The sequence below is a fragment of the Podarcis pityusensis genome, assembly GCF_964106645.2.
Source record: "Podarcis pityusensis genome assembly, chromosome: 9".
In the NCBI taxonomy this organism is placed as follows: Eukaryota; Metazoa; Chordata; class Lepidosauria; order Squamata; family Lacertidae; genus Podarcis; species Podarcis pityusensis.
In genome coordinates this window covers 16337631-16363672 of record NC_138034.1, presented here as the reverse complement: position 1 = coordinate 16363672, position 26042 = coordinate 16337631, and the positions used below count along the sequence as shown (strand labels likewise).

Below are 26042 nucleotides of genomic sequence, written 5' to 3'. Positions count from 1 at the left end.
AGGGGTACCATGTTGGCTGCCTTTCTTCTAGCTTTAAGCTCTCAATTTTTCTACAGTCCCTGCCGGACAGTCTTTTCCACTTCAGGGATTCCATTTGCATGATCTCATTTTCATATACTAATATAGCTTTATTAAAATTTAAAATAATAAGCTACATTATCATCATTTCTATCATGCCAGTCTCTTCATGAAAATTGCCCCAGGAGCTGGTATTTGCTGTGGAACAAAACCACAGAGCCTAGGACTTGCCGATCAGAAGGTCGGCGGTGCGAATCCCCGCGACGGGGTGAGCTCCCGTTGCTTGGTCAAAGTGCAAGTAGATAAATCGGTACCGCTCTGGTGGGAAGGTAAGCGGCGTTTCGCTGTGCTGCTCTGGTTCGCCAGAAGCGGCTTAGTCATGCTGGCCACATGACCTGGAAGCTGTACGCCGGCTCCCTCGGCTAATAAAGCGAGATGAGCGCCGCAACCCCAGAGTCGGCCACAACTGGACCTAATGGTCAGGCGTCCCTTTACCTTTACCTTTAAGCTTCTATCCGTAGGCAGGACCTTGTCAGGAAGTATGCAATAATAGTCTGGATGCAAAGAACTCTTTCCTGGCAGCTAGGCAGGCTCCCCAGGTGAACACCTTCTGTGATTTGCTGCCTTAGACAACCACTTTAAGATCATCAGGTTTAATGACAGTCCCAGAATTCCTGCATATTTGCGAATGTTTTAAAATGTTTCCCCCGCTTGAAATTCAAGCCAAATGACATGTTAAATACAGCAAAAGGTTGAAACTATAAACCACTGGGACACTCTCCTGCAGAATCCCCTTTAAAATGAGTGGGAGATGAACACGACCCATACAGCTATCATTAATTTTCAACAGTGTTTCCATGAGATGTGGTCCCAATGGGCTGGAGTCCTAAACTAGTAACGAAAGCAATTCTGAATCTTCTAAACAGCAACAAGCAAAAATCTGATTTTAGTAGAAAACAAGGGTTAAGCTTGTTTAAGAAAGCAAGATATTCTACATGAAACATTTAGAGTGAAGTCACTTTACAACTGCACCAGAAATCAGCAGAAATTGTATTTCAGTACCACTTTAGTGGATTAGGCAACTTCAATACTGTATTAATTTAACAGATGCAACAAGCAGAAGAGAAAACTGGGTTCAGTAAGAGAGCAGGAGAAGAATTCTTAGAGAAAAAGTGAACTTTGAGTCCTAATTAAAATGAATTCTCAAACGGATTTTAGGAGAGTCCTTGTTTTAAGCCAGGTTGGCAAATGGTCACACAGACTGTTGGTTCTTTATATCTGGCTTCCATTAATGCGTCATTCGAAAAATAAAAGTCACAAGATGTGGAAGGAAGTATTCTGAAGTTGGCAAATCCTGTGTTATTTAATGATTAATTCATTTACAACACAATCCTATGCATGTCTACTCAGAAGTAAGTCCCATGAAGTCAAATGGGACTTAACTCTCAACCCAAGAGTGTATAGAATTTCAGCCTAAAACATTTAATACACCACTGCTGTTGTATCAGGAACTTTATTTTGTACACAACTATGCACTGAGAAAACTACATTTAAATGAACTAATTGATTTTAGGTGCATAAAGGCTGCCTAGCATAAGTAGCTGCACAAAGAGTAATCGGAGATGTATTTTAAAGAATCAGATGGGGACAGCTTGCCCTGTATTTCATTCAGTAGTGTATTACTCATTTTCCCGATGGAGAAAGCAGTAGCCCATTACATGCATAATTTAAGCCTTTTCGGAAAAACCTACAGGAAGCCCCATTTCAAATAAGCTATCTACCGTTTTAAACGATTCTCCTACCATCTCTTTAAAATGTCCCCCAAGGCTTACAACATATTCCTGCACAACCTTTAGTTAAAAGTTCACCTCTATTAAAGCAATCTATTTCTGTCGCTTCTCTTGGTTGTTCTCTCCCTGGATTAACTCAACTCAAAGAGTATTCCACGCCGAATGAGCTCATAGAAACCAAAGAGGATTCTTTCCCAGCATATCACGAACATGCCTAATATTGTAGCAAAACCCTACTTGTGCACTATCAGGGCCTTTTAAAGTGGAGGCACTAGCGGTAATTGCCCCAGATTCACACATGGAGCGGACACATTAATATTACTACTGCTGCACTGTTGTTGACTTTTTAGATGCAGCAGATAGCATAGAACTGACATCTCACCAGCTGGGTTCATCCCCTCCACACCCTAGGAGAGGCCGTCGCTTCCATCTGCCCTGTAAGAGTTGCAGAATCATCTGTGCTGGCCATGATGGTATCAACAGGGCCTCCATGACACTACATGCTGTGATGGGAATGGCCAGAAGCCAGCAAGTTCCAACAAGGCTCCTGAAGGCAAATGCTCCACCTTGCAAAGTCAACCACTTTTGGCTGCAATGGCCACTTCCAGGAAGGCTGGCTCCCCAGATACTACCAGGGCCTGTTTTTGAACTGCAAGCAGCCCATATCCACCCAAATTGCATCATTATTAGAACCTTGCAACATTAAGAATTTGGCACCTGAGTTAGCTTGCTTTCCTCTTCCCTCCTTGCACCTTATGTTGTTTGTGCCATGGCCTTTAAGACTGTAAGCAGGTGGGCAGATATTGTATTATTTTTGCTAATTTGAAAGCTGTACTGAGAGCAACTCTAACTGAGAAATGGGTTGTAAACAAACTTTCTCTCTCCTGACTCTTGAATCCCACTAAGGAGCTCTATAAATCTAGTGGGGGTGGGTGGAGATTATAAAACAGCTTCAGCGTAAGCGAGTGTGTCCTTTTACTCTATGAGCAAATCATAGAGTTGGAGGGACCCTTAGGGTCATCTAGTCCAACCCCCTTCAATGCAGGAATCTCAATTAAAGCATCCCTGACAGATGGTCATCCAAGCTCAGCTTAAAAACCTCCAAGGAAGCGGAGTCCACAACTTCTTGAATGATTGTTGCAGCTGCAGACAATGCTAATAACAGCAGTCTATCCAACCATAGTCAAGCCTACTCACAGATGGAAAACACCTCAAGCCAATATTAATCAATGGTAAAAAAATACTACTACTACTACACCAAGGATCATCTTGAAAAGCTGGTCACAAACCATATGGTCCTGCAGAAAAGATATCACACAAACGTTATATTCTATTATTACATAACATCATTGATTATTCCAAAGAGGATGTGGCGGTTAAGTTAGAAGCAAACTCTTTGGTTAAGACAACGCATATTTCAAATTTCTTTTATGGCAGCGCTCTGGCAAAAAATCCTTCACAGATTTGTCTGTGCTATGTCGGGGGGAAAATGCTTTCCCTTCCTTCATCACCTTTCAAGAAACTGAAGACGTAAAAGAAATGAGTATTGAAGCCACATATTCGGATGAAAGTTCAATAGCTTGGTGACACAAATTAGTTTCCCAGATGGAAAAAGTTACTAGAAGTTAATGACAAAGGCAAACTCAGTTTGGAAACATATGATAGTATATGGGCAGATAGAACTGGAGAAGTGCTTTTGTGCTTACACCGAAGTGGTGAATTTATTTGGATTCCTGGCAAGGCTGGCCCTTTCTTCCCCCCCAAAATCACTGTATAGCAGAAAAGTATGCAGAAGCTTTTGTGAGTCCTTCCATTTGTCTACTAAGCTAAACTAAATTATCTCACTTCTTAAATACTGCTGAGGAATGTGAAGGATCTGAAGCTGCTGGCTTGAAGATAATTTACAGTAAGGATCTGGAAGCTTTCTGCCTTTATCTAACTAGCCCTGCCCATTTCAAATTGTGAGGAAGAAAGAGGATTCTCCAAGTTGTCTTTAATTACAGTCAACAATGCTGTATCTGTTCTCTGTACAGAACGCTATCTTACAAGAGAAATGTCTTTTGATAATCTCTTATCAGAATTTGCCGGCAAGAAAAGTAGAGAAGAAAGCAGATACAACTTTTACAATATTCTGAATGTAGTTAGTTACTGGATGCAAACATTGTCTTTAGCTTTATTGATGTTTATATTAGCTGATAAAACATGAAAGGAGAATCCCATATGCAGGATGCAATAAGCGCTACACATCACAAGAGATTTTTTTTTTTTTAATTGTCTGTGAATTTTAGCAACATAAAATCTTAACATAATGCTTCTAATGTAAAATATCAATTTTTAGAAATGATTATATGCACATACTTTTTAGGGGAGAAAATGACATTTGTCAATAAGTTGGGTAGGTGAGGACTCAAGCAAACAATCTGCTCTTGGACCTTTTGTTTTTTAAAAAAGGTTGTGTTTAGCAAAATGATAGCTCATTATTCAATAGGATTAATGGAAGGCACCATACTTGCTAGTAAGTTTAGTTTTCTGAATAGCCTCGTCTAAACTAGAGACTGGACTTCTACCATAAATAATGCACTGGTTTGGCATATGATAGCAGCACTCCACTTTGAGGCAGCAAACACTATCGCTGTGTCTACAGTAGTGATAAATCACAATTTTCCACAAAGACCCTGAAGTCAATAGTAATGGCAGAGTAGCATGTGGAAATTGGTGGACTTCACTGCTTGGCAGCCACAAACACTTAGTGCCGTTGCGAATTGTCAGTGTGCTTATTTTGCACACATTCATGCCTTAATTGAATTTTCAGACGCATATTTTGCATTTCATTGTTTGAGACCACTGTCAACCTTTTCTGTCATCTAAACGCCATCACATATCTGATGAAGTAGTATATAGTCCATTAAAGCTTATGCTATAATAAATTTGTCAATCTTTACAGTGCCGCTGTCATTTCTGCAGCAACAAACTAGCACGGCTACCCTTCTAAAAAGCACTTACACATTGGAGATTGCCACTGGGGAGAAGCAGCAGTAGAAAGCTTGGACCAGACCAGGAAGTGCAGACAATCTCATGATGCATTCTGCACAATGGCTGTCATACAAGCATGAATGGATGCTATCATTGATTCATGCTGGCCTCTGAATGAATCAGCAATCTAAACGACGAGGTTGTGACTTTGCATCTATGAAAGAAGCACTGCCATTAGTTCATGATTCCGTTAAGGCAAGAAAACTTATGTTACATTTAAGCTACATGAAACTGTTGGTATGGGAAAAGCGCCGTTGAACTTCAATAAGGAGATGCTGCCTCACCTTCGTGCATGCAGAGAACTGCTACCCTACTATGTGCTGAATCCCCAGACTACTTAGTTTGGAGCGTAACAAACTGTGCCTCAGTTCTTTACACTGATTTTGGATCAGGAGACTTCATTCTGGCACCCTGGGCAAATAGGCCAGTGCAAATGTTTCAAAATGGGATGCAAGTTAGTACAGCAATATCCCAAAATGAAGTTCAACCAATAAAACAGAAATAAACACGTTTTACCTTAAATTAATACAAAGAATATGACAGTTTCCACCCCTATTATGAAACTGTATGTTTAAATAGGTTTACCTAAATACAAGAGTATTACTCATTCTGCATGTGCAAAATTGCATTTAGTGTCTTTTAAAGGCATCAGACATATTTTTGAACTGTAAACACAACCAAGAGATTATTAGGCTGATGGTTCTTTTAAATGCAAAGTGGTCATTGTAGTGTTTTTGAACAGTCATTCTGGAGATGAGAGATCTGGAGAACTGGAAGCAATAACTGGAAAGCATCTTGGATATAAGTGGTGCTGTTACAACCCTAAGGAGGAAAGAAAATGTATGTTAATATTGCAGTGTATTTCATATTTCAGTGCCTTTCAACCCCACTTATCTTGAAATCAGTGCAGCCTGCTTTCAGCTTGGGGGGGGGGAGATACATGCATTATGCACTGCCGCAGGAAGCACATAATATGATGATGCCATAAACATGTCCACATGGGAAATCTAAAAATCTAATCTGGATGACGCTCCAAAGCACATGCACACCGTTATTTGAACATGTGTACATGTGTATGTGACATTACGTATTTGCTTAAAGAACACTGGAATTTGCTGCAAAATAATTGGGTTGGTTTTCTTCTTCAGAAAACAGTGTGAGGGAAATGGTATGGATGAAGACTGTGGTTTGTGGCTCGGGAAATTCCAACCATTTCTCCGCAATGTCACAGTCCGAATCCAAATTCCTTTCCCAGAGCAAGTACCGTATTTTTCGCTCTATAACACGCACCCGACCATAACACGCTCATAGTTTTTAGAGGAGGAAAACAAGAAAAAAAATAGTCTAAACGAAACAGTGGATGTATGATTTTTGTGGTTCATGCTGTGGCCACAGACATGTGATCTGACGGTGAGTTTGGGGTAGCCCAATGCAAAAATCCTGAGGATCCATGTGGATCCGTGCTTTGTAACCACGTTTTAAGTGGGGAGGGAAGGAAAAGCACTCAAGGGACAAGGAACACGCGTGGGGTGGGTGGAGAAGGATGCTGTTAATAATGCAGAAGAGGGGTATAAGAGGAGAAGACTCCTCTCCTCTCCCGCTTTGCTCCTTTAAAGCAAGCAGGCTCTCTGTCCCTCTCCTCCCTCCCCCCCAGCGGCTCTTCTCCCGCTTTGCTGTTTCAAAGTGAGCCATGGAGGAGGGAAGGAAGGGGAACCATGGATCCTCTGCTCACAACTGCAGCAGATCCCCCCGCCATCTGTAGGCATTCACTCCATAACACGCACAGACATTTCTCCTTACTTTCTAGGAGGAAAATAGTGAGTGTTATGGTCCAAAAAATACGGTAATATCTGTGGAGGAGAACACTTGTGGGCACGACTCCTCACTCTCGTGCCCATTTTCCCGAAATGACAGAGGTCAATCTGGTTAATCCTTCCTCCCCCTGTGCCACAGCTCTGATACAAATCCCTACCCCACACCAGCAGGGGCATTTTGAAGAAGAAAAGTATGCTGAGAGTGCTGTTCAACTAACTGTTATTCAGACTTGATCAACTGAAATTAATGAACACGATAACCTAAGTTTCAATAATTTCAGTGTGGCTACTTATCGAGTAACACTTAGTTGAATAAAGGTAAAGGTAAAGGAACCCCTGACCATTAGGTCCAGTCATGGCCGACTCTGGGGTTGTGGCGTTCATCTTGCTTTATTGGCTGAGGGAGCTGGCGTACAGTTTCCGGGTCATGTGGCCAGCATGACTAAGCCACTTCTGGTGAACTAGAGCAGCGCATGGAAACGCCGTTTACCTTTCCACTGGAGCAGTACCTATTTATTTACTTGCACTTTGCTGTGCTTTTGAACTGCTAGGTTGGCAGGAGCAGGGACTGAGCAACAGGAGCTCACCCAATCGAACTGCCGACCTTCTGATTGGCAAGTCCTAGGCTCTGTGGTTTAACCCACAGCACCAACCGCGTCCCCACTTAGTTGAATACCACCCTTTAATTACTAGGAATGCTGCCCATCTGAATAATAAACTCCTGAGTCACAGACAGACAAAAAAACAAAGCCTTCAAAACAGAGCACAGAAAGTAGGTACGAAGGATTGTCTTGCTTTCTATATATATATATTTATAAAAGCTTTAAGAAAACTAGCCAATCCTACCCAAGAATTTGCAGATACATGTCCTACATTGTAGACACTCCTGCAGTTGACACAGGAGCCGGCTGATGGCCATTTCCTAGCAACAACCAATAGTGAATTACAGCCAGGGGAATACAATTTATATATATATATAATGGAAACTTTAGTTTGGCTCTGTTTGGATCTTCTGGCAATGGAAATGCCAGTTATCTGCTGTCTGAATTCTGAGAGTACCAACATTTGTAGGGACCATAGATTTCTAGAGGCAAAATAATGCAAAAGGCCCATACAATGCAATCATTGTTTCACATGGAATTTCAGATTCCTTTGCATACCACCCTGAAATTTATTTCTAGATGAATATTGATATATAAATTTTAACATGAATAAATAGGCACAGCCTACTGAGAACCTTGTCTATGCAAGCTCCATTGAACTGAATGGCACGTCCTCCAGCATTCATCTTAGTTCAGAGATTATATTTAGTGATTTATGAGCAGCAGAAACTTTATTAAGGTTCAGAGTCTATTCCTAGGCATTTTTTTTTTGGAATGGAAAGCAAAGCTACCTTACTGAACTAACTGTAAATTGTCCAGTAAGTTCTTTCCAATGCATTATGGTAAGAGGTAGGAAGAAGCGTTTCACCCGTGTCTTACAAATGTTCCTGGAAAACGCAGCACGGCTGTTATGGCTAAGCTCTCACAGATGAGTGATTAAAGCACAATGATACTGTTTATGAAATGGCACGGAATTACAGTGATAACCATTACTTTTTATGGTTCTTCATAGGGACATAAATGTATGCTAGCTTTATTTGAAAAAGACAGCAAAGTGGTTCCTTATGTAAAATAGCGGCACACTTACCTCTAATAGTACGCTGTTGACCATTGGGTTAAGGACTTCGGCTTTTTTGTCACTCTGCTCAGATGAAAACACAGGCAAGGTTTAATGCTAGGGACACATCGAGAAAGTGGTAATAAAACATTTCTTTGCTTTAGTAATACATTTGTTTTGAAGAGTGAGATTCTGAAGGTGCTGGCTTACTGTATAAACAAAATATGCACATGTTCAGTGTCAAATACAAAATACCATTTTCATTGATGCAAAACTACAGAAAGGGTGTTTTTTTTTAAAGATTAGACAAAAATATGCTAGAGGCTTTGTGAAGACAGTGGAACAAGTCCAAGGAATTCAGCCTTGCTTAAATCCTGGTGATATTCAGCAATCTCAACTGGTCTTCAACACAACCAACTTTCTTTGGATCCCAGAAAGCGAGCTGTGTTTATTTTTCCAATGGTGAGGTTGTGGATAGAAATTGCTTCATCAGTCTCTTCCCCACTCTTCCTCTTTGGCCCACTGCTGGTAGTCTCCCTCCTTTAAATCCAGCAGTGGGGCAATGGTGTTCACCTGACCTCCTGATAGCCGACTGGCTACTGCTTACCAGGAAGGAGAGAGGCAAAGCAGCAGGGAGGCTGATGAAAATGCACCAAAAGGAGCGTAGGATTAGCTCTGGTAGTACCGCTTCAATTTCCCTTCATCCGTACCCCATGCTACCCCAAACCACCACCCACCACTGTTTGAATCTCCACAATGGTTTCTTGTCCACTCCCAGATCCAGCACAAGTTCCTTGTCATTACTTTCAAAAGATGTGGCCTCATCCATTGCTACCTCTTGTGCTGGGCACTGCCTTCCAGAACCCCTACCTGGTGACATCTGCCTCCCTTCAAATTTACCTTGTCCATGATGGAACACCCTGTGGAATGCCATCCCATCAGATGTCAAGGAGATAAAGAACTACCCAACTCTTTGAAGACATCTTAAGGCAGTCCTGATTCAGGAAGTTTTTAATGTTTGATGTTATATTAAGTTTTTATATGTGTTGAAAGCCACCCAGAGTGGCTGGGGCAACCCAGCCAGATGGGCAGGGTATAAATAATAAAATTATTATTAAAATATTATTATAAAGTCTTATTTTTCATCCCGTACTGAAACTAAGGCTAAATATGTGTGAATGGAACACATATTCTTTTCATTTACATTCCCACTAGTTCTTTCCCCCTTTATTTATTGTTTTCCCTAGTCAAATTTTAAGCACCTCAGGGTTAAAATATATATTTTTACCATTATTCTATAAAGCACTATGCACAGCAAGTGTTAAGCAAATATTATTATTACTACTACTGCTGCTGTTGTGATGATTATTACTAAAAATAATGCCAGCCCCAAAGAGATTGTAAAAAGAGATGGGGGGGGGAGCCCTGAAATAATAAAAACAACAATACTGTTTCAAAGTCAGTAATTAAAAAACCCCAATATCCATCCCCTTGTTTATTTCAGCATATACAAGCCACTGAAACATAAAGAAATGATTGCCTGTTAAAACAATGTTGATTGATATAATCAATAGTTAGTGCAAACACTGTGAAGGAGATCTATAGCGATAAAGAATAAAAATATTTATTGTTTCTCAATAACTGCTTTCTTGAAGTGAGAAGGGCAGAGTTACAATGTGGTTATTAAATGACAGCATTGTTTAGCAGTTGTGTGGAGATGCTATTAATCTGGGGAGCCTCATCTGCTCTAAATCTACATAATGACTGGTTTATATGGTCCTCTTGCAGTTATTCCTTGGCCTTGCTATCTGACTTAAAATTAGTTCAGTAAGAGCAATCACATCTGTAAACAACCACCGCCGACAGTTTTGGCCTCAGTTGTATACAGGGCCTTCCCTACCACTGGGCAGTGTGAGGTGGCCACTTCAAGTAGCAAATGCTGGGGATCAGGGAGCGGTGGTGAGATGTTGAAGGACAGAGGAGTGTTTGCCACGTGAACTGCCCACCACTTTCTAAGCCAGCCTTCTGCTCTCAGATGCAGTAAATGCTGCTGCCCCATTGCCAGTGTTGAAGTACTATAGCTGCAACTCTGGTTGCTATATACAGGTGAAACTCAAAAAATTAGAATATCGTGGAAAAGTTCATTTATTTCAGTAACTCAACTTAAAAGGTGAAGCTAATATGAGATAGACTCATGACATGCAAAGCAAGATATGTCAAGCCTTTATTTGTTATCATTGTGATGGTCATGGTGTACAGCTGATGAAAACCCCAAATTAATCATCTCAGAAAATTAGAATATTAAATGAAATCAGCAAAACAAGGACTGCAAATAGAGCAATATTGGACCTCTGAGAAGTAGAAGCATGCATATGTACTCAGTACTTGGTTTGGGTCCCTTTTGCATCAATTACTGCCTCAATGCGGCGTGGCATGGATGCTATCAGCCTGTGGCACTGCTGAGGTGTTATGGAAGACTAGGAAGCTTCAATAGCAGCCTTCAGCTCTTCTGCATTGCTCGGTCTCATGTCTCTCATCTTTCTCTTGGCAATGCCCCATAGATTCTCTATGGGGTTCAGATCAGGTGAGTTTGCTGGCCAATCAAGCACAGTAATCCCAAAGTACCAGGTTTTGGTACTTTTGGCAGTGTGGGCAGGTGCCAAAGTCCTGCTGGAAAATGAAGTCAGCATCCCCATAAAGCTCATCTGCGGAAGGAAGCATGAAGTGCTCCAAAATCTCCTGGGAGACGGCTGCGTTGACCCTGGACTTAATGAAGCACAGTAGACCAACACCAGCTGATGACCTGGCTCCCCAAATCAACACAGACTATGGAAACTTCACACTGGACTTCAAGTATCTGGCATTGTGTGCCTCCCCATTCTTCCTCCAGACTCTGGGTTCTTGGTTTCCAAATGAGATGCAAAAGCTGCTCTCATCAGAAAAGAGATTTGGGGAACCATGTCATCAGCTGGTGTTGGTTCAGTGTGCTTGGACAATGAGGCAGCAGCATTTACTGCTTTTCCACGATATTCTAATTTTTCGAGTTTCACCTGTATGGAATAGGAGAGATGCCATCCTGTCCTTTGCAGTCCCAGCTGTATGTCTGGTTATGAATGTGGTAACGGCATTAATTTCAACGTGACCAAGGTGGATCTCTACTCACTTTACATTAAAATTCAAATACTGGTATCTCAGTACAAAATATATGTACACCTGTAAAATGTGCATCACTTGGTGTCTTTCAGAGGGCTAGTAAACATACGCTCTTACTAGAGAGGAAATTTCACATTAAAAGGCACATTCACATCAGAAAGAAGTTGCCCAACTTCCAGGGCTAAAGCTTTTGCTGCTCAGCACCAACTTCTGGTAGCATAGCTATATATGGACTTGTTTGCTATGAACACATAGCAAGTCAGAGCTGAATCTCTTTTAAATTATGTGATTAAATCAAGCAAAACTGTTGAAGTGCAGAGGAACCAAGGTCAAAACTAAAAGTCATGTAAGATGCCTAGTTCTGAAGTTGGATCAGATTAATATTTCACGCTGGATTTTTGGGTTTGATATAAATATTTATCAAGACTGCCTCGGAGAAATATGATAAAACACGGGGAGAAAATGCAGAAATAGACAAATTCCTGTAACTTGCCACCAGCATAAATTATTCAGAGTGAAAGCAATATGATTAAATTATGTTATTTTAAAAGAAACTCTGAAAAGATGCTTGCTGATGCAAGGGAGATGAAAATGGCTCACAGGAGTCTTGTTTAAAATTCCACCATCAAACAAAAATGAAGCATGTTGAAATTCTGCACTGGAATTACTATTTTTTAAATAAAAGTTTCCCTGCTTTGCTTTTCATCTTTTTGAAAGATGGTCCCTTTCAAAAACTACTATGTTCGAAATCGTGTTGATAGTCCAGACATGATCTATCTTTAGTTGCAGTCTTGGATGTTTGCATTTCTCAGGGTTCCCCCACCCCCCATTCCAGAAGAACCTGTTCTTTTTTTAATCCATTCCCTGGGCTCACCTTCTTGTCTTGTCCCATAATATCTATCACAATCTAGGGCTCATTCACACTTTGCTTGCCCAGCACCTAGAGACCACAGAAAATGAAGACCTAAAACTTGGGCAAACATAGTAGAGGACATAGTTAAAATAGATCCCCAAGTATTTTTATGCTTATGGCTCTGTGGTGAAATTCAATAATCAATGGAAATAGGATTTCTGTGTACCTACTTTCACTCAACTAAGGAATAAGACTTCAAGACATTAAAAAGTGACTTGTAAATGAATAAAAATGCATAATAACTTACCCCAACTGAAGTTAAGAAATCAGCAAAATTTTTCGACAGGGAAGAAACTTCATTACACATTGTACTTGTTAAACTGTTAAAGAAACAAAGGAAATATCACTAATATATTTATTTCACTACAGCACAGATGAATTAACTGCTACTGCTGTAATCAATATATGCACCATGTTACATCTTTATAAGAGTATTGTACTGTCAAGGGCATACCAACATAAACATGTTTATTGCTACAGAAACAATAGCAGTAATAGCAACATCATTTATGCAGTAGGAGAAATGTTATATTGAGTCTAAAAGGCTTAAAATTTCTGCAATGGTACACACGAGTTGCTTGCAGAAACTTCCAGATGCATTCCCTGCAATCTCCAGACAGGACTGGGAAACACCCCTGTCTGAAACTCTGGTGATCCATTGCCAGTCACTCTAGACCAGGGTTTTCCAAACTTGGGTCTCCAGCTGTTTTTGGACTACAACTCCCATCATCCTTAGCTAGCAAGGCCAGTGGTTATGGGTGATGGGAACTGTAGTCCAAAAACAGCTGGAGACCCAAGTTTGGAAAACACTGCTGTAGACAACACTTAGCTAAAAAAACACACACACACCAATGGTCTAACTTGGTACAAGGCCGTTTCCTTTGTTCTTAGATTTGAAATTAATGGCAGCTTACGTAAGAAGGCATTCTAGGGGCATTCTCATACTGCTAAGACAATGCAAGTACGTAGATAAATAGACACTACTGCGACGGGAAGGTAAACAGAGTTTTTGTGTGCTCTGGATTCCATCATCCCATAGTCACCTTTGACTGGACTTAACCATCTAGTACACTGAAAAGCGAAACTCTTTGAAGGAGGTTAGAAAAGCCTCTTAACAGAATTTTGAGCATCTAAGCAATTTCAGTTCCTAGGATTCTATTAGGTTTCCTGGTCAATCTAAAGATACTGTTTTGAGTATCTTCCTTGATGAGACTAATAAATCTATTACCAAACGGGTGGCAAAAACAGCTGACTGTTGCCACATCTCTGTCCTGATATGATTGTTAGTTTCTAGATTGTCAGTGTTAATAATTAACAATTGATTCATTTCATGATGTGATTTGGTATTTTATAGTTTTTGTATTTTCTATTAGTTATTACTTTCTAACAAACACTTGATTGACTAAATTCCTAGGACTGTTTGCATTTCCTGACATCTGGTAGATCCAAGGACTTGGGTACGTAATTCAGAGATGTGCTGCACCAGCAGAAATGTGTTTAAAATAGGATTTGCCACCTGCAGCACCTGCAAAACTCCTCCACCGATGAAGCAGTAGTGGAAGTATTCTTGCAGCAGAAAGACAAAACAATACTGAATGTCATCTTCTGCAAGGAGCAGCATTCAATAAGCACTGCACACACATTGAAAGAATGAGAATGTCAATATATTCACTTTGTTAGAACTTTTGCTTGATCCAAGGCAGGCTTCTCAACTTCTTGTCCGTGAAGGATTAATTCTGCTAATTTGTGGAGCTGTTCAATACAACGGGCTGTTACCTCGGCAAGGCTTTCAATAGACAACATGTAAATTTCCTGGAAGGAAAAACAAAAGGCTCAGTATGATGAACTGCATTGTTCAACGAAGAAGAGGAGGAGAAGGTAGTGGTGGGAAGTACCATAGGAAAAGGGAAGTCAGGTCCTACCTTGGTTTGCAGGATTTCCATGTGTATGCATTTTAGAAAGGTCCAACTACCACTGTTTGGTGCAGCCTTCCCTAACCTGGTGCCCTCCAGAAGTTTTGGACTACTACTTCATTGACCCCAGTCAGCACAGCTCGTTGGAGTTGTAGTCCAAAACATCTGGAAGGGACATTTCAAACGGATCTGCATGTGCCTTGCAATGTGAATGTGCACAGGACGCACACCTAACTCTTATCTGTATGTGCATTAAGTCTGCTGTGTCCATGAATCTTCCTTGCTGATTTGTGGAAAATGTATTTTAATCCCACTTACTTAAGTCCATAATAGGCACAGTATTTCAAGCTAAATGTGATGGATGTGACCCAGCTGATTTGAAATCATATTCAGATGGGACAGAGAAAGGTTTTCATTCCTGGAAATAGTCAAACTATATATCACACAGATACAACTTAATCAGCTCAAGTCAGTACTATGGTTAAATAAAAGGTAGAGGGACCCTTGACCATTAGGTCCAGTCGTGGCCGACTCTGGGGTTGTGGCACTCATCTCGCTTTATTGGCCGAGGGAGCCGGCGTACAGTTTCCAGGTCATGTGGCCAGCACTACTAAGCTGCTTCTGGCGAAGCAGAGCAGCACACGGAAACGCCGTTTACCTTCCCGCCGGAGCGGTACCTATTTATCTACTTGCACTTTGACGTGCTTTCGAACTGCTAGGTTGGCAGGAGCAGGGACCGAGGAATGGGAGCTCACCCCGTCGAGGGGATTCTAACCGCCAACCTTCTGATCGGCAAGTCCTAGGCTCTGTGGTTTAACCCACAGTGCCACCTGCGTCCCTTAGTACTATGGTTACTTACGTGTAATAACAAAATATGAAAGGCAGACAAACTGAAATCTGCTGATCTCTCACCTCTACAGTTTTGTTCTTTGTTTCTTCTGTGTCTCCAGATTCCCCTGTTTGAAGCTTTTCTTCACCTTCTTGGTTTGCTTCATCTACTTTCGTTTTCTCTTCTCTGTTCTCTTCCATTTTTTCTGTAGATTCGGGGAGTCTAGCTTCTTCCAGGTAATCATAAGCTTTCTTTCTAGCCTGCAAAAGAATCAGAACAAAAGAGAATCTAGCATGAAGCATGACTTGCTCTTTCAATATGCATTAGAATGACATATTTTGAATACTGTATGAAAGAGGCTGCCTGATTTTTTTCACTGGCCAAAACTGTCTCATGGAAGCATGAAACTACGGCATCCACTGTTTAAGCAGTGCATGAATATTTCTGTAAGTGTTTGTACAAGCATTCACAGAACAATGCTAGTGGCTATTTTCCTTCCTTCATTGTTTTGAACGTCTTTCACATCCCCAAACGTCTCACCATTCTTTCCCGATTTCACCCCTTGTTATGACCTGCATAATTTTGAATAAAGAATTTGGGTTTTCTTGACTTAGACTTTTGGGGCCTCAAACATTAGCAGCTTTATGTCACATTCTGAAGAAACAGTCTATAAGGATTCACAAACTTGAAATGTGCAATTAATATCTCTTTTTCCAAGAAATCCTATTTTCTGGATGTGAACAATATGTGGACATATTAATTACAGTGCAGGCAGATAACCTCTTTTTCCAATTATGTTCGGTTTAACTCATAATTCTTCATTACAACTCTCTGCTTACAGCCACCACTTTACCAAAGCTGCAATTGCACTACTGCTCTGCCTCCTGGTGTGCTACACTAGCTATTTAAAACTAGTATGCTCCCTGTGTTGGTGAAGAAGGGCAGAATCCTTTTTCCCCAAAGGCAAACAAAGTCACCCACCTTGTTAAGTTTGTCAGGAGTGGCAGCAACATGTAATTCAAAGAGCAATTCTGTAAGCATGGTCACAAACTCATCTCCCGCATCTGCTGCAAAAGTAAAAAGGAAACAAGAAAAAACGACCCTTGAAATATTTTGATAGTTATAGTCTGTTCCCAAAAAACATGAATCCTATTTTTTTATTAAGGCATTTCTTCTTGCTCTCTTCCTTAAATCTTAGCAAATAAGTACGTTTCCTCATCACATTATTCTACCTTCTAAGCCATTCTTCAATAGATGTAGTTTCCACTTTCCACTTGGAAGCAATTTCAGTTCTTGTCGTAAGTAATAGATTGGTTACCAGTTTTCTATTTTCCTGTCTTACAACATTTCTGATATAGCTTTATATAGAGAGAGTGGCACCAACCCAGCTATAAGCATGAGACATTGGCTTCTTAACTGTCAGGTGCTGCTCGCACTGGGGAATAAATGGCTGCCCCAAGGCCCCCAAGATGATGTGAAAGCCCTTGGGATGACTTCTCAGTAGCAAATGAGGGGAGCACTTGCCAGTTAAGAAGCACTGCTTCGCGCCTGACAAGGGGGATGGGCAACATCAGAATGTGCCTAGATCTAACCCATCAGTGAGTTGCTGCTGATCTGATCTATAATTCCTAGTTTTGCTATTCCTAACCCTAGAGACTGCTAACAGCGGGTACACTCTTCTACTAAGGTATGTATGCATGTGTAAGTCTCTTTGATTTTGTGCCGCATATATTCTTTATGATAATGTTTTACCCTTTTGGAGTGGCTTTTTTTAAACAATCAGGTGGTATATGATTTTATGAAACAAACAAATAAATATTGACTTGGACACCAGTATCTTCAGTGGGAAAGTTTTTCAGAAACATCACTTTGAGGATTGGGTCATTCATAACTGATTTAATTGTTTTTAATTAAACATGTAGAGTCCTCTATCACACATGTGCTGTGCTGACAATTCTGCAGCTACCTTTCTTTCCTTCGTTGTCTTCATTTTCTGACTCTTCTGGAAGGAAGACTGCTTTAATAGCAATTAAAGCATGTTTTGTTTTTTCCAATTCCTCTCCTTCAAGGGATGTTAAATATGATTGTATCTAAAAGAAGAATGAATGAATGAATGAATACACACACACACACACACACACACACACACACACACACGCCTGAGCATTTCAGTGTATCTGCAGCACATAATGTGCAAGAAAAATGGAGAAATACAGTTTCAGTGTCTACACAGCTTGCAATCACTGGGTGAAATCCAATGGTGTCTGTCTGTTAGTGGAACAGGCAGAGCTTGTGGATAGGATTCTGCTTCCTATATGCCCCTCAAAATCTGTTATGGATTGTTGGAGGGCCCTCTGGAACAGATCTGGAGCTCAGAGCTGTGTACAAATAGTTCACCAGCTGCCTCCTAACCACAAAACGTATAGGGCCATATTTCCTTAGTTTTAGCAGCAGTACTATGTTTCGTTCCTTCTGGTTGTTCCCTGAAACTGCATTGATGGAGAAGACACTTTAATCTACTGCACAGGTAAAGTGCTGTATCCTGTTGCACCTGTCAGCCCTATTCTGCGCTGAAAAACAATTTGTACCATACATCCAACTGCGTCTACATCACCCATACCATTGGCCAACCGAAACTGATGCACTAATACAACACTGTGGGACTGTCTTCAATGGCAACGTGATGACGACTGTAGCATTACATAGCATAGTGCTGGAGTAACGGAACATGAGAAGGAGTTAATTCCCTTCATGAGCGTAAATCAACCTATGGATGAGCTAATCACAGGTACAAGGTCCGCCAAGCCAGTTACTATGGTAACGGCTCAGTGCCCTGACTATATGTGTAATTAACAAATTTTAGCTCAGTAGTCTGCAGTTATTCTATCTGTCTGTTAGTCAGTGTTACTGGTCCAGTGTTGTGTCTTGAATTGCTGAACTTTTTAGAGCAATAGAGATGCTTTGTACTTGTATGTATCTATATCTGCAAAAGCCTACAAGCTGCATATATCTACATCCAGAAATGTTTTACTTATTTATTGGAAGCAATGAGCGCAGCTGTTAGAAATATAGGGAGAATGCAACGTTGGTGGCTGTGGGGCACAATGTACCAGAGATGGTGTAGAAATTTCAAATATTGTAAGGCACCCTGAGCCTTCAGGCTAGGACAGGGTATAAATTCAAATGACTACATAAATAAGTGCAAACTGTTGATCCTAAGGAGCTTGCTAGAGATAGGGTTTCAATCTTACTGGGAGATATTCTTGAGAAATATGTCCCAGAAAGCATCCCTGTTATCTTGATTTATAAAGTCAATATACCGTACCTTGGCTTCACTTTCATTAGACAGAATTTCTAGAGCTTCCAAATGAGACAGACCCTGAAACTCATCAAACAGCAGCCCATAATGCGCCGTCCTTTCAAATGTCACTTGCTGGGCCAGCCTCTGCTTCTCTTTCTCTTTGGCTTCTCGCAACAGCTGTGGAAATATAGATCATAGCTGCTGGTTAATTGGTTGCATGGCAGATTTGACAAATTTTATCACCTTCATTCCCAGCTCCTCTGGGCAATAAGAATAAAAATTGGAGTTAGATCTTACCAGCAGAGGTAAAATGCTTCACTGTATTACAACAGGTCCAATAAAACATTTTAAACAGTATTCTCTGTACGAGTTTTGCAATTAGTGGTGATTGTAGCTTGCTTCTTCTTGTTGCTTTTTTTTTTTTAAGGGGCTTGCACCTTTTTTTGTCTGCGATTTTGCTTTCTGGTAGTTAAACTGGAAATTATTCTAGCTGTCTCTCTAGTGAATTCTGGTTTTTGTTCTTTTTTTTGGACAGTTAACTTTGGAGAGCAAAAATTCCAACCCTTACCCCAACTTAACAGCTGCTTACTACACTGTTTCTCTTTGTAGCCCATTCTCAGTATAATTCACAACTGTATCATCAGAAGCTAGTTTGACACTTTGGAACTAAATTCTTTGATCGTATTTTGTAACATCGATTTGGAGCAGCAGCAGGTACCCTCCCAACTAAAAACTCTGTTTATTTCAGCAGTTAACTAGCTCTTGATTTTATGACAAAACATTGTTAAAATAGCTCAAAAACTATTTTGACATTGAATCAAAACACCATATTTGAAAATATTTATTTATTTATTTCATTTTTATTTATTAGATTCATTCAAAAGGTCTCAGGGCAGTTCACAAAATAAAAATATGAGATAAGAACACAAATAAACAGTTAAAAAACAGCAACAAATCTACCATGAATTACTAAATGAACCATGATTATAACATGCTGTATGGCCGTTCTTGAAAAAGATGCTTCACCGAAGAACACAACAAATTAATGCCACTGAGGAAGTAAGATATGAAACTGTGTATCACATGCAAACTCCTGAAAACATATAGTGGGTCTCCACGCCAGTTTTGGATATCACAGGAGACATCTATCACTTTGACTGGTGTGGAAAGTGCAAAGTGTGACTGATAGTAATATATATTACAAGTTTCATATTGCAACCCCTTGCTTCCACACAGTGAGCTATTGCTGGGGGAGAGGGGGTCAGATAAAAGCAAAGCTGGATGGCAGAATGATGAAGAAAACATGGCGTGTTCAACATGAGCACACTGTTCTGGGTGAATTTCTGCCTGGCATACTTTGGTAGGTATTATTTATTACATTTGTTAGTTGTCCCAAACCACTGCTTCTAGGCGAAGCATAAATATACAGGTGTAAACAGGGCAACAGAACCAGTGCAGATTCTCCCTCCCCTCAAATGGGAGGTTTCTTTTTTTCTTAAGAGTTTAAAGGTAGCTGCACTGATTTGTTACGTAATTTATGAACAATAGTTTAGCTGACCTCCATGGAATCATAGAACTGTAGAGCTGGAAGGGACCCTGAGGATCATCTAGTCCAATCCCCTAAGAAAACTTGTGTGAAAATTTGCCACATAGAAGATAGCCTATTAAGCAACCCTCACTCATTCATACTGATGGTGAATAAGTGGTTACCCTCTGGATGTTTTTAAGCAGAGGTTGGATGGCCATCTGTCATGGGTGCTTTAGTTGAGATTCCTGCATTGCAGGGGGTTGGACTAGATGACCGATAGGGTCCCTTCCAACGCTATAATTCTACGATTTTATGTGGCTCTTCGAAACTCCAAGAGCCTTCCTCTAAAAATCAAAATCACAGTCAATTATACAGTCGTCGTAATTGTCTACACCACTTTCTAACACTGCATTATTATCAAAATTGACTTATTTCACCTGGGATAAGGAAACAGTTCGTTCCATCAATGTTTTGGTTTTTTTAAATCCAGGATCACTTTCTGCAAGGACGTTCATAGTTTTCTTGCCAATGAACTCCAAAGCATCAAGGCCACCAGTTAAGACGCTCTTGCCCTGCATGAAACAGAGAAGAAATAATCTTATTTATGGACACCTTAAACACAATTATACGTAAGTAAGCAAATCCCATTAATTTTAACGGCTTTTGCTCCTAAATAAGTTTGCTTTGTGTTCCAAACACCTTTTAAGTATGTAGCTATAAAGCTATATAGGAACACTGAATCCGCAGCCCATAACTGCTCAGCCCTCTGCTTTTTCTCCCCTTGCAAATAGCAGGATTTATGACTTCATTAGTCATCTCTCATATTGAATATGGATTCCAGGTGAAAAAGTACCACAGTTAAACACATTAAATTAATTAAAAGAAAAGCATTCTGTGGAATAAAATAGAACAAGGGAGCACTAACACAGGCATGAAAAAATTATTAATATAATTTTTGTTTTAGGCAGCGGCTCGTTTTTTGTTCTTCGGTGAGAAGATCAGTAATGGAAAATAAACTTATTTGAAAGACAGCTTGCTTTCCATGACTGATCATCCCTTTCAATGCACAGGGGAGCTTTGGCCATTTTATTGGGTGACATCTCAGCTCACATGAGACAATAGAGAGACCCATCAGAGCTGACTAATGTTTCACTTGAACAGAGGGTACACCCTAGAACCTTTCCCCCTTCCTGAGAATCCTCTGCCATGATGTGGTGAGGCTGCATGGCAGAAAACATGATGTGGAAAGAAATTCCCTGAAGGCAAAATGTGTTAGGGAAAGCAGTGGGGAGTAAATATAGGCATTTAAATTTCCATCTTTAAATAACGTATTTTTCACCCTATAGGACGCACTTAGTTTTTTGTGGGGGAAATAAAGAAAAAAAAATCCCCCCCCCCAGCCGCGGCTTCAGCGCGCCAGGCAGCAGGCTGCTATCCGCAGCCTAGGGAGCCCTGCGGGAACTCCCACAGGCTCCCCAGGCTTGCAGATATCTGCCTGAAGCGCGGGGCGCTCTGCTTCAGCGCGCCCTGCGCTCCGGGCAGCAGGCCGCTATCCGAAGCCTAGGGAGCCCTGCGGGAACTCCCGCGGGCTCCCCAGGCTTGCTGATAGCTTCCTGAAGCCTGGAGAGCGAGAGGGGTCGGTGCGCACTGACCCCTCTCGCTCTGCAAGCTTCAGCGAAAGCCTGCATTCGCCCCATAGGATGCACACAGATTTCCCCTTCATTTTTGGAGAGGAAAAAGTGCGTCCTATAGGGCGAAAAATACGGTAATATTCACTGGATCACACAAGGTTCTGCAAGATATCTCCAAAGCAAGCAAGCAAACAAACAAATCCATAGCACTTGAGAGGGACGAGGCAATGGATGCCATCTTTGATTTTGACGGATTGGCAGCACTAAGCGTTTGGTCTGTTCACACAGAGCCAGCCTTTGTTTGGCCAATTCTGCAAGCAAGCAGACTTTGTATAATAAATTGCTTGCACTGCCCTAAGGCTGTCTTTGTTTGAGGCTGAAATGATCAATCCCATGCCTTGCATACATATAGCCTGACAAGGTGTTATAGAAACATCTGCATTATTCACAGATATGACAGCTTCTATTGCTATCAATATGGTTTGGGAGTTTATGAATCTCTGAAGCATTTATAACACATAGTCAGTCAAAACAAAGCTCTAGCATCTGCTACTTTGGATAAGAGACTCAGATCAGGCTGAGTCCAGCTGCTTTTGGCTTCGGATAAGAAACTCCAAAGTCGTCCGCAGGGTAGATTAGGGAGCTTGATGTGTCCCACAAGGGGGGGATAAAAAGAGAACTGCCTAACAGGATTTTTTTTTTTGCTTTGAAGTTGGCATATCCTGCCCATAAAGCCCATGGTGTTACATTTTTTAAAATAAAAAAACAAGCAGGAAGAGTCAATTTCTAGGCACGCAGATTCTCAAGGCTGTACACGCCACTTTTTGGTGAGCTGCCCATTCTATCCCTGAAGATATTAAGAGATACTTGGAATAGATTGGATTTTCATTAGGGTACGACAATCATTCATGCCATCATGGTATGCCAGGTTTCCAGGAACTTAAAATTTTCTGCCAAGTTCTCACTTATAAAATTATGCTACAGACCCTTATGAGAAAAGCTGTCTTACATTGAAATGGTATCAGCTTTTTAAGGATATAAATAAATTCTACTTCAAATCTTTCCTTCTCCATCACAGTATATTTTTGAAAGAGAGAGACTGGGTGGCATAATTGGAAGATGACAAGTAATAATAAGAAGATCATATTCTGAACTCTTGACACATAGAACATTGTTCAGCATCATCATTCCACAGTAGGGTACCAGTCTATGGTTGAATCAAAATATTTCCCTCCAAATACCTGAACTCTGGATGCAGAGCGGGAAAGATCTCAGTACTGAAACCAAACACAATGCAAATTACAGCAGCTTAATGTTTTGTTAGTGTTATACCATACGTACACATGTGAGGTGTAATTATGGAGCAGCTTGTAACAAATAAATAAATTATAGGTTGGATCCAGTTGAGATCTACTCAAGAGTAATTAATGGACCTAATCTAGCTATGGCTGTTCATTTCAGCAGATCTCCTCTGAGTAGGACTAGAATCGGCTACAATCCTATATTTGTCAAAGGCAATCCAATCCAATCCAAAAGAATTATCTCCAAAACATATACTGAAAAACATTAAATTGTGAGTTTTGCAGGTAACGCTTTTGGACAGAATTTTAAAATACTGGAACACTTAAAAAATATATATTGTATATATCATACTTTTTCCGTGGTGTGTTTTCTTGGGCTTCCGTAATTGTAGTTTTCAAAAAAAACACCCAAAAACCCCTTTCTATAACAAGTACACTCCTTTCCCCTCTTTTTGTAACTAGAATTGCTTACGGTGTTCTGTACGGCACTACTGATGGTTGAAAACATTCCACGTGATGCAGAAGGAGATGAAGGCAAAGGTGTGTTCTCTGAAGAGCTGTCCTGTGTGGTCTCGTCCATGTCTTTGAGAAGGAAGAAGAAGGGCCAAATGAAAATAATGCTGGTATGTGACCTCAAACTTCAAGTTTGTACTAGGTTAAAACAATAGTATTGTGTTCCTATTAAGAATATTTTGCCAAGGCAAGGTATGTTTATCACCTGGGATGGGGCTTTCTGCTGGGTCAGAAGGATGTACATCTTCTGGTGTTCCCGGGACATGAATTCTGAGAGTGGCTGCTTTTTCCTTAACTGCTGTTAGCCCATGGCCTGCAATGACACAATTATTTCATATACAACAGTTCTGTGAAATGAGCTAAATAACCCAGTTAAAAGGAGAATTTTAACTAAAGTAAATAAAAGGCTAAGATTTTAGGACAGATTGAATGTGGGACCATATAAAACCAGCCCTAAAGGATCTACAATGGCTTCCAGTACATTTCTGAGCACAATTCAAAGTGTTGGTGTTGACCTTTGAAGCCCTAACGGCCTTGGCCCTATATACCTGAAGAAGCATCTCCACCTCCATTGTTCAGCCTGGACACTGAGGTCCAGCCCCAATGGTCTTCTGATGGTTCCCTCACTGCGAGCTGTGAAACTACAGGGAACCAGGCAGAGGGGGTGCTCGGTGGTGGCACCCGCTCTGTGGAATACTCTCCTATCAGATGTCAAACAGATATACAACTAGTTGACTTTTAGAAGACAAGTGAAGGCAGCCCTGTTCAGAGAAGTTTTTAACGGTTGATGCTTTATTGTGTTTTTAATGTTTTGTTGGCAACTGTCCAGAGTGGTTGTGGCAACCCAGTCAGATGGGCAGCATGTAAATAATAAAACTAGTTGTTGTTGTCATGTTGTTATAGAATTATTCCTGTTTGGCCAGTCATACATATAGATAGAAGAACATAAATCAATGCCAGGATTTCTTGGGGGCACAATCCATCCAAATTTCAGCACTTTTCAAGCAACTTAAGAATACTTACTCACAAGTAAACTGAGTAAATACACATGGGATCATGTTGCCCACTGCATTATCTTTAACTGAAGAGCGTTAAGTTTGACTTCGCTAGTTCACTCCTTTTATTGCTATCAACAAGATGTGGTTAATTGAGTGGAGTTTATAAATCAAAATATAAGTAAGCATTTTATGAGGAACTGCCATGGTGGTAAAATAGATTGTTATTGGTTTGGAACAAACTATTTATAATTTTACGCTTCAGCGAAATCCAATTAGAACAAGATGCAATAAAGGGCTAGGAATATGGATGAGAAGAAAGGTTCCGGTAATGCTTCAAGGTTTTGCGATCACTAGCGAAAATACTCATGAGATGTACCAATGAATTCAATAATAACTATCCCCCAAACATCATTCCATTACATAAGATATTGCAACATTATAAAACAGAACTGCTGAGAAATTGCACCTAAGGGTAAAAACATATATTGGGGTGGGGTGGGATGACGACTCAAAGGAGCCAAACTGAGAAGTCAGTTTAGAAGCAGAATTTTACCTTGCTGACTGCTTGAAAGAAACATGTTTACCAATTTGCTTTACACTATGCTAGGCAGGGGTTTAGCTCAGATACTATGCTCACTTACAAGTTGGTCCCACCTCGAAACATAGTGCCACATTCTGCCAGCAAAATACTTTTTAAAACTCCCACTGGCATTAATGGAGAATCCCAAACGTCTGTGCAGGAGAAGCCAATCAGAGCACCTGGAGGAAGATAGAAGCCTCAGCAAGGATGCTTAACAAAGGTTTGCAAACTGCTGATGGTTGTGTTTTAACTGTGAAGACATCCGAACCGTTGTCAGAGGGAAGCTCTGAAAATTGTGGCTATCATGGGTTACTTGCTGTCCTCCTAAACTGGACCATGGGATGCTTCATGTGCTGGAGGAAGTATGGATTGTTGTTGTTGTTGTTGTTGTTTAGTCGTTTAGTTGTGTCCGACTCTTCGTGACTCCATGAACCAGAGCACGCCAGGCACTTCTGTCTTCCACTGCCTCCCGCAGTTTGGTCAAATTCATGCTGGTAGCTTCGAGAACACTATCCAACCACCTCGTCCTTTGTCGTCCCCTTCTCCTTGTGCCCTCCATCTTTCCCAGCATCAGGGTCTTTTCCAGGGAGTCTTCTCTTCTCATGAGGTGGCCAAAGTATTGGAGCCTCAGCTTCACGATCTGTCCTTCCAGTGAGCACTCAGGGCTGATTTCCTTCAGAATGGATAGGTTTGATCTTCTTGCAGTCCATGGGACTCTCAAGAGTCTCCTCCAGCACCATAATTCAAAAGCATCAATTCTTCAGCGATCAGCCTTCTTTATGGTCCAGCTTTCACTTCCATACATCACTAAGTATGGATTAGTTCCATCATAATCATAGCATCCTTGTAGCTAGGAAATGACAATGTCTTATTTGCATGGGTACTATGGGAGTATTGCCATCATTGCCATTGTGTTACACTGGCACCAGAAAGTCTAGCGGGGCCATGCAGTCGCTTGGCACTTTATAATCTACAATGGGGCTGGGTGTTATGCACTGAAACCATGATACCTGTGGCAGGCAAGCATTTTTGGTCTGCGCACAAGAATGTGACTGAATGTCTTGCTTC

At 40.8% G+C, this 26042-nt stretch overlaps 1 protein-coding gene across 7 annotated transcripts in view; it reads right to left on the bottom strand.

Moving 5' to 3' along the window:
* Positions 1-3957: 3957 nt before the first annotated feature.
* FAM114A1 (family with sequence similarity 114 member A1) overlaps positions 3958-26042 on the bottom strand; it is a 50491-nt gene continuing 28406 nt past the window's right edge. For 6 of the 7 annotated variants that reach the window (XM_081020030.1, XM_081020033.1, XM_081020032.1 and 3 more), the window contains 11 exons: positions 23602-23710; positions 23356-23465; positions 20389-20523; positions 18448-18600; positions 17089-17212; positions 16104-16189; positions 15206-15382; positions 14053-14192; positions 12628-12700; positions 8345-8398; positions 3958-5663 (listed from right to left, as the gene is read on the bottom strand). In XM_081020030.1, coding sequence (XP_080876156.1) covers positions 5562-5663; positions 8345-8398; positions 12628-12700; positions 14053-14192; positions 15206-15382; positions 16104-16189; positions 17089-17212; positions 18448-18600; positions 20389-20523; positions 23356-23465; positions 23602-23710 — 1263 coding nt within the window. In that variant the 3' untranslated portion in view covers positions 3958-5561. The remainder of the gene's footprint in view (positions 5664-8344; positions 8399-12627; positions 12701-14052; positions 14193-15205; positions 15383-16103; positions 16190-17088; positions 17213-18447; positions 18601-20388; positions 20524-23355; positions 23466-23601; positions 23711-26042) is intronic. The other variant, XM_081020036.1, reaches the window with a different exon arrangement.